The sequence below is a fragment of the Labeo rohita genome, chromosome 19, assembly GCF_022985175.1.
Source record: "Labeo rohita strain BAU-BD-2019 chromosome 19, IGBB_LRoh.1.0, whole genome shotgun sequence".
In the NCBI taxonomy this organism is placed as follows: domain Eukaryota; kingdom Metazoa; phylum Chordata; class Actinopteri; order Cypriniformes; family Cyprinidae; genus Labeo; species Labeo rohita.
Genome location: NC_066887.1, coordinates 36,245,485 through 36,257,321, shown reverse-complemented (window position 1 = coordinate 36,257,321; position 11,837 = coordinate 36,245,485). Strand labels below are relative to the sequence as shown.

Here is an 11,837-nt window from a genome sequence, read left to right as displayed (position 1 = left end):
TTAGATGTAAACATTGTGCATTATGATGGAGTTTGTAGCTTAATTCACTATAGTTGAAATAGTTTGAGCTGCAGTTCAGTTGCTGACAGTTCAATAGAAAATCAGATGAACTGTAGCTAAAGTAAATTTGCATATTGTTGAGTTAAGGAAAGTGATCATGAGATTCTGAAGCTTACAGGATGTTTTTATAGTACAATGACCTTTTATGTGTCAAAAGATTAAGGGGATTTTGGTTTCTCAGTTCATGACCAGTTCATGGTACAAGAAAAGTCTTAATTATAATTTCAAGAGGTCTTACATTTTGAGACTGAAAGACAAGAGTCATGATATGAATGTTTGTGGCAACTGGACTTCAAAAGACTGATTTCCTTGAATAAAAATGAGCGCTGCATCTTTCAAAGTCAAAATGCAGCATGGGTGTTTTTATATTCATGTACCTCTGAAGGTAACCAGCTGTCTTCAGAAAAGTTTCGATGGTCTTTTTATTTAATGAAGTAGCATGTGTAAGCACAGTGCTGCTTTGTGTAGAGATGATATGGCTATTGTTATGACCCTTTTTAAGATCTGCTCAAATACAATTTGTGAGCGCGGTAGGGCAAAGTCTACGGTAACATATTAAACCGGAAAATGGCATGATTTACAGTTCAGATACAGGGTTGTAAACACAAATATTTTACCTTATAAAATGATAAACAGCAGCAGAAATGTATGTAAGAGCATCAAAAGACACTTAAAATGGAAAAGCGTGCCCATTCAGATCAGCCTGTCGACAGTTTAGTAAACGTTGGCAAACTCTTTAAAATTATTCTTGACTAGGGATATGCCCGAATAGTGGGCAAATGGGACATGGTTAACCACTTCATAACAGTAGTCGGTTACATTACAGTACATAAAATTTCACTTACCACATAAACAGAGTAAAGAGAAATGACTGATAGAATGATTTGCAGATCCTGAGCACCAAAAATGTGGGGGGAGTACCGTTGCTCTGTAGTTCAACTTTATAGAGTATGTGTGATCATAAATCTTGAAAGTGAAAGTAAAAAGCGTTCACACATTCAAAAGGAATTTCAGTGCCTTGCATATTAATAGTGGCTCCCTGATGCCCACAATTTATATACGTTATAACCACCCAACAATGTAATTGCAAGAGAACGCACTGAAAGTATTTTTCCTTCCATCCTTATTTCCATAGATTACAAATTATAAAGTTTTACACATGGAATGACCATGTCAACTCAACCGGAGGTCCCCGGCTCAAATTTTTGATTTTACTAATATTTTTTCTGAAGATAGATAGACATGTATAGTGATGAAAGCCAAAATATAAAATGTCATGGATGAATATTTACTAAGTAATCCACTGTTTTGTAAATGGGGGGTCAAAATGGCAATGTTCACCTGAGATTCGGAGCCAGATTACAGGGGGTTAAACATGACTTCAGAAAGATTCTAGTGTCATAATGTTATTTTTACACACAGATTGGTAGTTTTATTAGTAAATCTGTTGACTTTAGCAATCTTTGTTGCAGTAAGTGCAAATGATGACCATTCAAAAATGGGGAAACAGCACTTTTCTATTTTTTCTCCCCAAAGTTTGCATGTCTGTAACTTTAAAATAATTAAAGATATCGTATTGCACTTTTAGATATTGGGTCTTAACAAACTTTTCTTTTGGCATCTTCATTTTTAAGGCCCTACATGGTTCGGTTCCAGAGATAGTGGAATTTCTAAATGGCTCCAGGAATAAATTGTTCAAATGTACACATTTTCAGTGGTCAAAAACAAATGTGGGTCAATTCGCAAAAATATGATGCTTCTTTTCATTTGAAGAGGAAGCTCTGAAGAACAAATAATGTTGAAACTAGAGAAGTATCTTGTTTCCTTCTGTCAAAACTGCATTGAACATACCTGTCTGAATGCCATAAATATTCTTTTTCCAAAGTTTGTGTGCCTATAACTCAAGAAGGATGTTCAATGCAGTTGTTTTGACAGAAGGAAACAAGATACATCTCTAGTTTCAACATTATTTGTTCTTCAGACATTCCTCTACAAAGAAAATAAGTCTTATATTTTTGCAAATTGACCCACATTTGATTTTTGACCACTGAAATTGCACACATTTTAACCATATTATTTCAACTTGGAGCCATATTAAAATATCTCTGGAACTGAACCATACAGGGCCTTAAAAATGAAGATGCCAAAAGGAAAGTTTGTTAAGACCCTTTCATCATTATCTTTCTTCAGAAAAAATATTTGCAAAACCAAAAATTACAATCAACACAAACAATAAAACATTTGCAATGGGTTTGTAAAAGCTGTTTTTATGCATGTTTGGGCTGTTTATGAGTTTATGTTGCATTTACACAGTTTTGAGCAGCAGGTGTTGGCAGCATGTGACGTTTGGAGTGCTTTTAAACAGCGAGTCATTTTGTGAAGCAATTGGTTCAGCTGATTCAAAGCTTTGATTCAAATGTTTGGTTTTGCCATCATTACACCAGGGTTTGGATGGCAGCATTTGCAGTTACTCAAAACCTTATCATAGCAAACACACCAGAGTTAGTCTGAAACAACACAAACCTACCTAATGTGAATACACCCTTGCTCTTTGGTAAAAGGCCTAGAAGAGATAGCAATAAATCTCAGTGCCAAGGTCACATAAAAAATAACTTCAAACTACAAACACAAACTCCAGGACGAACAACACACTCACAGACTGACAGAAACTCTGAGATTCTCACTATAATATGCTGAAAACCTCTTTAAGACACATAGATTCTTCATCGTCCAATCAAACATAAGTAAAAAAACAATAAAAAGGTTTTATTCCTGTTAATCATAAAATAATCACAGATATCATTCTGCTCGAGTTCAGACACCGAAACTAAAGATACAAAGCTTTTCACGCACTTCCATTCGCTTGATGTGCCTTAAAACATTTCACTCGATTTTCGTAACGTGACTGGGATTGTAAATAAAGATGCTTTAATGTTGTGAGACTGTATGACAGAACATCACAGGTGAGTCTCTGTAAGTTCTTATGCAGCTACTTATCTAACATTTAACATTTATTATTTAAAACATCAGATTTATGGTTGACTGAGTAACTTTAAAGGAGTTTGTATTCATTAGGGACTTTACATCTAACCTACTTACTTCTTTACGCCTCTTATTCGGTTTTAATATCCAAATGTCAGTAAGTAGAAAGAGAATGAAAAAAACTTGCAATGTATATTTAATGGACTTTAGGTAATGATAATCTTCAGCATCTCCTTTGAAGGCATCTTGACTAAAACAGCTCTATATTTAAAAAAGCACATATGCAAGTGATGCAATCTGTTTTATAGAATACGGAAGTTTGCCATGCATAACCCAAATTTTTGGCCATTCAATGCAAAAAAACTGTAGCTGCTTTTTCACATTATGATGAGTTCAAAAACATCACTAAGCATTTGTCTGAGATAAAACTAATGAAATGAAAATGTGTAAATGTACAATGTTTGAGTTCAGAAAGACTTCTACATTTATTAAATAAATAAATAAATAATCACACATTAAATTAATCAAAAGTGAGAGTAAAGACTCACTACAAAATATTTCCATTAAAAAATATGCTGTTCTTTTGACCTTTCTATTCTTTCTGTGTCAATGATATATGAGCTGAAACTATTTCTAAAACATTATTTTGAAATGGTGATAATAATCAGATGAGATAATAAATACTAGCTCTGTCAATCAATTACATTATTAATTAATCATTAATCCAATTACATTATTTGCATTTTAGGATGCTGTGTTAAATCAAAAATACAGTGCTTCCAAATTCCAAATTTAGAATATTAATGCATGTTCATAAAATGTCCAAAACCTTGTAATATCAAAACTTTCCACTTTTATTTATTTAATAATAATAATAATAATAATATTAAAACATGTGAGACTATGGATCATCAAATATTAACTGCTTATTTAAAAAAATGTGGCCCAACCTTTGGTCCTCAACAAAAATAAATTGTGGCCACATGGTTAATGTTTCCATATAACAGTAAAGTAAACATTGATTTTAACTACCACTGTCTTTGGTAAACTCACAGAACTCGCATCTGATGACCATTGCAACACTGACACTGTTAAAGAGATAGTTGACCCCAAAATAAAAATTTGTTGCTAATTTAATCATGTGTGATGATGTAGTTGATTTTTTTTCTTCAGTAGAACAGTAAAGATGCTTTTTAGCTCAAACCGTGATCCTGGATGATTCATAAAATGCATGTCTGTGGCTTCATGGAATACAGACAAACAGTATTGGGGAAAGTTACTTTTAAAAGTAATGCATTACAATATTGAGTTACACTGTAAAAAATAAAAAACACAATTTGTTGAGTCAGCTTAAAAAAAATGTTACCCTGCTGCCTTAAAATTTTAAGTTCAGTCAACTAAAATAAGTCAACTTGAAATGTTAAGTTGTACTAAGTAACAACTTGGATATTTGTGTTTGCTAAACTTAACAGATGGGTAAGTAACCCAGCTGCCTTAAAATTTTAAGTTGATTCAACTCAAATATCTAAGTTGTCACTTAGTATAATTTAACATTTCAAGTTGAAACTTAAAATTTTAAGGCAGCCAGGTTACAAATTATTTTAAGTTGACTCAACAAATTGTTTTTTACAGTGTACTCCCTAAAAAAGTTACATTACTTAGTTACTTTTTGTGGAAAGCAATGTGTTACTTTACTTTTGCGTTACTTTTTAAATCTGGGCAGGGCTTGCTTGTTTGTTTTTAATACAAAAAGTATGGGTGCTTTGATTGATCGGCCACCGTTCACTGTTGGCCGATAATCGAATCACTTTGGGATGTTTGATCGGTGGTCTCTAAAAAGGCCGATCTCATAAACCGATCTTTTGGCAGGACATGCAGCGGCACCGTCTCAGTCTCTGTTCGGCGTGGAAAAAACAATTATAATGCTTATAAATTCTTTCCTGTGTTTAACCATTCAGCACTCAGTACTTACATAGAAACCTATACAAAGTAGCCAAAAAGAAATGTTCATCTTGAAGAAATATGGCAGATGGATTTAGAGGCTTTTGCATCTGAACTCTTCATTTTATACAGTATTTTATAGCTGTTGATTAGCATTGCATTGCATCTATAGTTTATTCATATAAAAATGCCCGATATGGCAGAGATAAACCATTTAGTCGCAATCGTACAGATATGTCTTCATGTTTCATGAGTTAAAACGTCTCTATCTGAGTTTTATTCAGCTACGCAAAAGCATGTATCTTTGGGATATTAGGGATTTCCTGTATGAATTAAACATTATATTACATGTATTACATACAGTGGGTACGGAAAGTATTCAGACCCCCTTACATTTTTCACTCTTTGATATATTGCAGCCATTTGCTAAAATCATTTATGTTAATTTCTTTTCCTCATTAAATGTACACACAGCACCCCATACTGACAGAAAAACACAGAATTTTTGACATTTTTGCAGATTTATTAAAAAAGAAAAACTGAAATATCACATGGTCCTAAGTATTCAGACCCTTTGCTCAGTATTTAGTAGAAGCACACTTTTGATCTAATACAGCCATGAGTCTTTTTGGGAAAGATGCAACACGTTTTTCACACCTGGGATTTGGGGATCCTCTGCCATTCCTCCTTGCAGATCCTCTCCAGTTCTGTCAGGTTGGATGGTAAACGTTGGTGGACGCCATTTTTAGGTCTCTCCAGAAATGCTCAATTGGGTTTAAGTCAGGGCTCTGGCTGGGCCGTTCAAGAACAGTCACGGAGTTGTTGTGAAGCCACTCCTTCGTTATTTTAGCCGTGTGCTTAGGGTCATTGTCTTTTTGGAAGGTAAACCTTCGGCCCAGTCTGAGGTCCTGAGCACTCTGGAGAAGGTTTTAGTCCAGGATATCCCTGTACTTGGGCGCATTCATCTTTCCCTCGATTGCAACCAGTCGTCCTGTCCCTGCAGCTGAAAAACACCCCCACAGCATGATGCTGCCACCACCATGCTTCACTGTTGGGACTGTATTGGACAGGTGATGAGCAGTGCCTGGTTTTCTCCACACATACCGCTTAGAATTAAGGCCAAAACATTCTATCTTGGTCTCATCAGACCAGAGAATCTTATTTCTCACCATCTTGGAGTCCTTCAGGTGTAGCAAACTCCATGTGGGCTTTCATGTGTCTTGCACTGAGGAGAGGCTTCCGTCGGGCCACTCTGCCATAAAGCCCCGACTGGTGGAGGGCTGCAGTGATGGTTGCCTTTCTACAACTTTCTCCCATCTCCTGACTGCATCTCTGGAGCTCAGCCACAGTGATCTTTGGGTTCTTCTTTACCTCTCTCACCAAGGCTCTTCTCCCCCGATAGCTCAGTTTGGCCGGACGGCCAGCTCTAGGAAGGGTTCTGGTCGTCCCAAACGTCTTCCATTTAAGGATTATGGAGGCCACTGTGCTCTTAGGAACCTTAAGTGCAGCAGAATTTTTTTTTGTAACCTTGGCCAGATCTGTGCCTTGCCACAATTCTGTCTCTGAGCTCTTCAGGCAGTTCCTTTGACCTCATGATTCTCATTTGCTCTGACATGCACTGTGAGCTGTAAGGTCTTATATAGACAGGTGTGTGACTTTCCTAATCAAGTCCAATCAGTATAATCAAACACAGCTGGACTCAAATGAAGGTGTAGAACCATCTCAAGGATGATCAGAAGAAATGGACAGCACCTGAGTTGAATATATGAGTGTCACAGCAAAGGATCTGAATACTTAGGACCATGTGATATTTCAGTTTTTCTTTTTTAATAAATCTGCAAAAATGTCAACAATTCTGTGTTTTTTCTGTCAATATGGGGTGCTGTGTGTACATTAATGAGGAAAAAAATGACCCACTGTATATTAACACCTTATTTTGGGTAAAAATAGAAATAATAATACTTCTAAGTTTTTTTTTCCTCTCTCTCAGTGAATGCATAAGATTTTCTGATCAAAAAATTGCTTTTTAATCATAATTAATTTTATAATAAACTCTAAACATTTATAGTTAAGCCTCCTGCATGTTAACAGATCATGCTGCAGTTTTCTGTAAAATATATTGATAATCATTAACAATAATAATTGTTTTGTTTAATGTTTTTATTTAGTAATAACAATAATCAGAATTAGTCATATTGATAAAAACAACATTTGGCCAAATTGTGCAGTCCTACAAACAGGCACAACAAACTCAGTGTTCTTCTATTTTTTAATTATTTAAAATGAAACGATAACAGAGAGATTAAAGTGAACTTGTGGTAGAAATGGAACTCAAACAATATCTTTCCGGAGCTGGAAAAAATAATTTTCTTGACTGCTATATACATAATATTTATTGCAGTAGTACTTGATTTTTATATGCAATGATGCCCATGATCACAGACAGACTTGTCACGTAAGAAAAAATTGAGCCACATTAGTATGTTACATTAAATAATTACAGACCCGGATCCAATGTAATGCAATAAAGTTTTTTTTTTTTCATGTGATCATCAATCAGTCCTTAAAAACAAGAAGAATAGCCTGCATTTCTTATCATGTATGAATATTAATGTTTATTTCACTTCGTTTTTGTGTATACTTAATTTATATTTTATTTATTTGTGTTATTTTTTATTTTATTTGTTTAAATATTTTTTTTACATATGTTTGTTGAATGTGTTACAATTAATACACATTCACACTTAAATACTGAAATAGTCATTTTATGTGCTTTCTCTGCACTTGTCAAATTTCTATGACAGTTTTTTTTTTACACTAGCGGGGCCCATTTTCATTATCTTGCCTAGGGCCCCACAAACATACAGGCCGGCACCGTGCACACGGTTGAGGTCTAGTCGTGCGTTCCAGGAGCCGTGCGTCTGCAGCAGTGCAGAGATCGTTACCACATTGACCCTGTTCTGCACACGCTAACTTAAAGTGACAGCGCATTGTTTGCGGTAAATATGAACCAGTATTAACACGAAAATGTCATAATTACACCACAAATGCATATCATTAAAGTCTACTGTGTTTCATAGTCAACACATATGGGGTTTTGGCTAGGTTTAAAGGAAGAGAGCACTTTTAGATAAACAAGCCAATAATAGATGGCACTCGTGGAGGTAGGAATACAAAGTTATTTATTAACAGCAGGATTGCTTGTAATAAAGATCTAAATACAAAAGAAAAGGCAGTAGAACTGATTCTTTCTCTCAATGGTAATTTTTTAATTTAGAATGTTTGTGATAATGTAAGAAAAGTAGTTTGAATATTTTGCCACTTGCTTGAGCAACTTAATATATAAATTTAGAAGTAAACGTAAAAGCATAAAGCATTAAATAATGTGTTGCTTATATTTATTGTTTAAACATGTCTATGAAAGATTACTGTGCTGTATTACTGTACGGTGCAAAAAAAGGATCACAATGCTGAAAAAGCATTTTTGGTAACAGTGTTTGGATTTGAAATCAAAATAATGGATAAATGTGTTTATGGAAATCAGGCTTGTGCTGTGTGTAAGTGACTGTGCAATAATTGCACAATTCTAAAAACAAAAACGCACTGCATGATCAAACATTTAGGTCAGATAAATATATATTTTTGAAAAAAAAAAAACGCTCCCCTCCACCCCTCAAATTAAAAAAACTTGCCTCTCACAAGAGCCAACTAAAAGGTGAATTCCCCCATTTAAAAAAATTAATAAATAAAATTCAGGCCCTGAATAAGTGTCTAAAAATCCTGATTGGAGTAGCACTATAAATCATTGTACATGATAAAAAGAAGGCTTTAAAAAGATCAGTATCGGCGAGAAACTGCTTCCTGTGATCGCCGATCGGCCTCAAAAATCCTGACCCCTACTAAAAAGTTCTATTTTTGGCAAATGTAAAAGCCTTTTCACACCAAAAGCCTCAGACTTTGAGAAAAGTAAAATCACAAAAAAAAAGCCAACTCTTCAGCAACAAAAAAAGGAAAACAAATAGATTACTGTCACGGAGTGCACAGAGATGAAGCGTGAAACGGGCAGATCCAATTGCAGACTTTTATTTAAAGGACGAGACACAGACATGGTCAAGGCAGGCAGGGTCAGACAGTGGCAAACAGGTGTATAGACAGCAAGACAAAGAGTATTCCGTAACACAGGCAACGGTCAATCCAAGGTGAACGTTATCCGAAGGGCGAGGCGATAGAGAAGTCCAGACAGGCGAGGGTTACAATAGGCAGGCAGCGAGACAGACAAGACGATAAAACAAAGCAAAGGATCCAGACTCGGATGATTAGGAACACAAGACTGAACTAGAAAACACGACTGACTACGGCTCCGTACAGTTGCTAACACTAAACAGTGATAATTGCAAACCAATACTCGGCAGTGACTGACGGGAAGACCGGGGTTTAAATAGTGTCTCTGATTGGTTACAGGTGATAGCCACAATGGCTGATGGGGAACGTAGTCCAGGGTGTGGTGTAAAAATTTCCTTGAGTAATTTTGTCTTAGTAGTATGGTTGAATTGGATCATTGAAGATCGGCAGCAAAGACGTTGGTTAATAAAATGGAATTAAATGCATAAAGGATATTTGTATTATTTAACATATTTAATTATTGCAGGTTTGCATTATATTCTGAGTTGAATTTTACTGTTTTTATTCATTTTGAGGAATACTGAATCTGTTTTTTGCGAGTGAGATGAATTAATGCATGTTTACATTTATTCTAGAACTAACACCTTACTCCCGATTTCTCTCAACATGGGGACAGGAGAGCTTTTAATCAATAAATGGGGGGAAACGTAACTGGTGTTACTTATTTAAAAAAAAGTAACTCTGAAATTTTCTTGTCAATTTAAAAGTAATGTGTTACTTTACTAGTTACTTGGAAAAAAACACTGCAGACAAGACCAAATCAATAGCTGTGGCTCTTGGCAATACATTGAGGTCTTATGAAACAAAATGATCAGTATGTGCAAGAAAATGAATATAATTTACATAACAAACATAGAAACATAGTAAGGACATTGTTAAAATAGTCCATGGAACAGATCACTGATTTTGCACAGATCAATTTATTTATGCACTTTAAGCACTTTTTACAATACAGATTGTGTCAAAGCAAAACATGAAGATGTGTGTTGGTAATGCAAGAGGACGATAGCAAACACTCAATCAAATAATCATGCTTTCTCTACTAAAGGTCAAAGATGGAGCTCCAGATCTCCTTCAGAGTCCGTCAGAACCTCCTCATCACAGTGGCTTTGTTGATATGTTTCTCAGCAATATTCTACACGTACTACAAGCCGACCGTAAACTGGCTAAAATGGCCAATCGTTTCCAGATCTAATTCTTGCAGCGACATCTGCATCAAAGCTCTTAAGATGCCAAATCAAATGGAAATAGTGAACAACACCTGTATGGTGAACTTCACCTCTATCAAAATCCTGGTAACACAATCAGAACCAGTGACACAGACTGATCCAGACACCATCCTCCTGATCTGGATGTGGCCTTTCGGGCAGAAGTTTGATTTAGGTATCTGCAGTTCACAGTTCAACATCCACGGCTGCCGCTTGACAAACGACAGGAGTCAGTTTAAAAACTCACACGGCTTTTTGTTTCATCACAGAGACATCCATGAGGACGACATGCCGACACTGCAGCGACCTCCGTTCCAGAAATGGATCTGGATGAACATGGAGTCTCCCAGTAACTCACCACCGCGTTCAACTCTAAACAATCTGTTCAATCTGACCACAACTTACAGACAAGACTCTGACATCATGATCCCTTATGGGCGAATCTTAGAGAAAACTGGTGGGAGCACAACTTTTAAAATCCCATATAAGAATAAACTTGTGTGCTGGATTGTGAGCAACTGGAACTCAAACACACACAAGCGTTCACAATACTATGAAAATTTAAAGCAACATATCAGTATAGAAACCTACGGACACAGCTTCAGAAGGCCTGTTAGAGATGAAGATTATTTAGATTTGGTGTCCAGCTGTAAATTCTACTTGTCCTTTGAAAACTCTATTCATAAAGATTACATCACAGAAAAACTCTACAACCCTCTGAATCTCGGCACTGTTCCTGTGGTTCTCGGTCCACCAAGGAAAAACTATGAGGAATTAATTCCAGGCAATGCCTTCATCCATGTGGACGACTTCTCCTCCCCTAAAGAACTAGCTGAACATCTTAAGCTTCTGGACCAAAATGAGAGTTTGTACAGGCAGTACTTCACCTGGAGAGAACATTTTGTTTCAAGTACAACCTCCTTTGGCCTTGAGCACGCCTGCTGGGCTTGTGATCATATCCGAAGAAACAAGAACTATAGAGTAGTTAATGATCTCAGCAGCTGGTACTGGGGTTGAAGGATGTTAACCACAGACTTCAATCATGGCAGATGCCATATTTTTTTTGTCAAGAATGAAACTGTAAAAAGATGTGCTGTAAAAAAGTAATTTAGCAAAGTTGAACAAAAACATCAAGGGTACATGATGCATTGAGACTTAGTTCTCATTTTGGCAATATGTTATTGATCTCTTGACAAGCATTGTTTAGCAACACAAACATTAATATCACAGTCCTATAACAGAAAACTGAAATTCAAAATCTGTCAATTCAGCATAATAATGTATGAATTGAAGGCCTCCTGTATTGTCCTTGCAGTAAACTTTTTTTATTGGATTGTTGATTATTATTTATGGGTTTCTGCCATATCTGGAAAACTGTTGTAACATCACAGAGTCAAAGCATTATACTTTTCAGTGCCCTAAAAAGATCAGCTCGGAAAAATAAACGCAGTGGGAAGAAAACAA

General features: G+C 35.8%; 1 protein-coding gene across 1 annotated transcript; it reads left to right on the top strand.

The window, feature by feature from the left end:
- Positions 1-2,908: 2,908 nt before the first annotated feature.
- On the top strand, positions 2,909-11,804 carry LOC127181981 (4-galactosyl-N-acetylglucosaminide 3-alpha-L-fucosyltransferase 9). The gene is made up of 2 exons (XM_051137039.1): positions 2,909-3,023; positions 10,214-11,804. Exons 1-2 carry the CDS (start codon positions 3,007-3,009, stop codon positions 11,388-11,390), a joined length of 1,194 nt encoding a protein of 397 aa, XP_050992996.1. The 5' UTR covers positions 2,909-3,006; the 3' UTR covers positions 11,391-11,804.
- Positions 11,805-11,837: the final 33 nt, after the last annotated feature.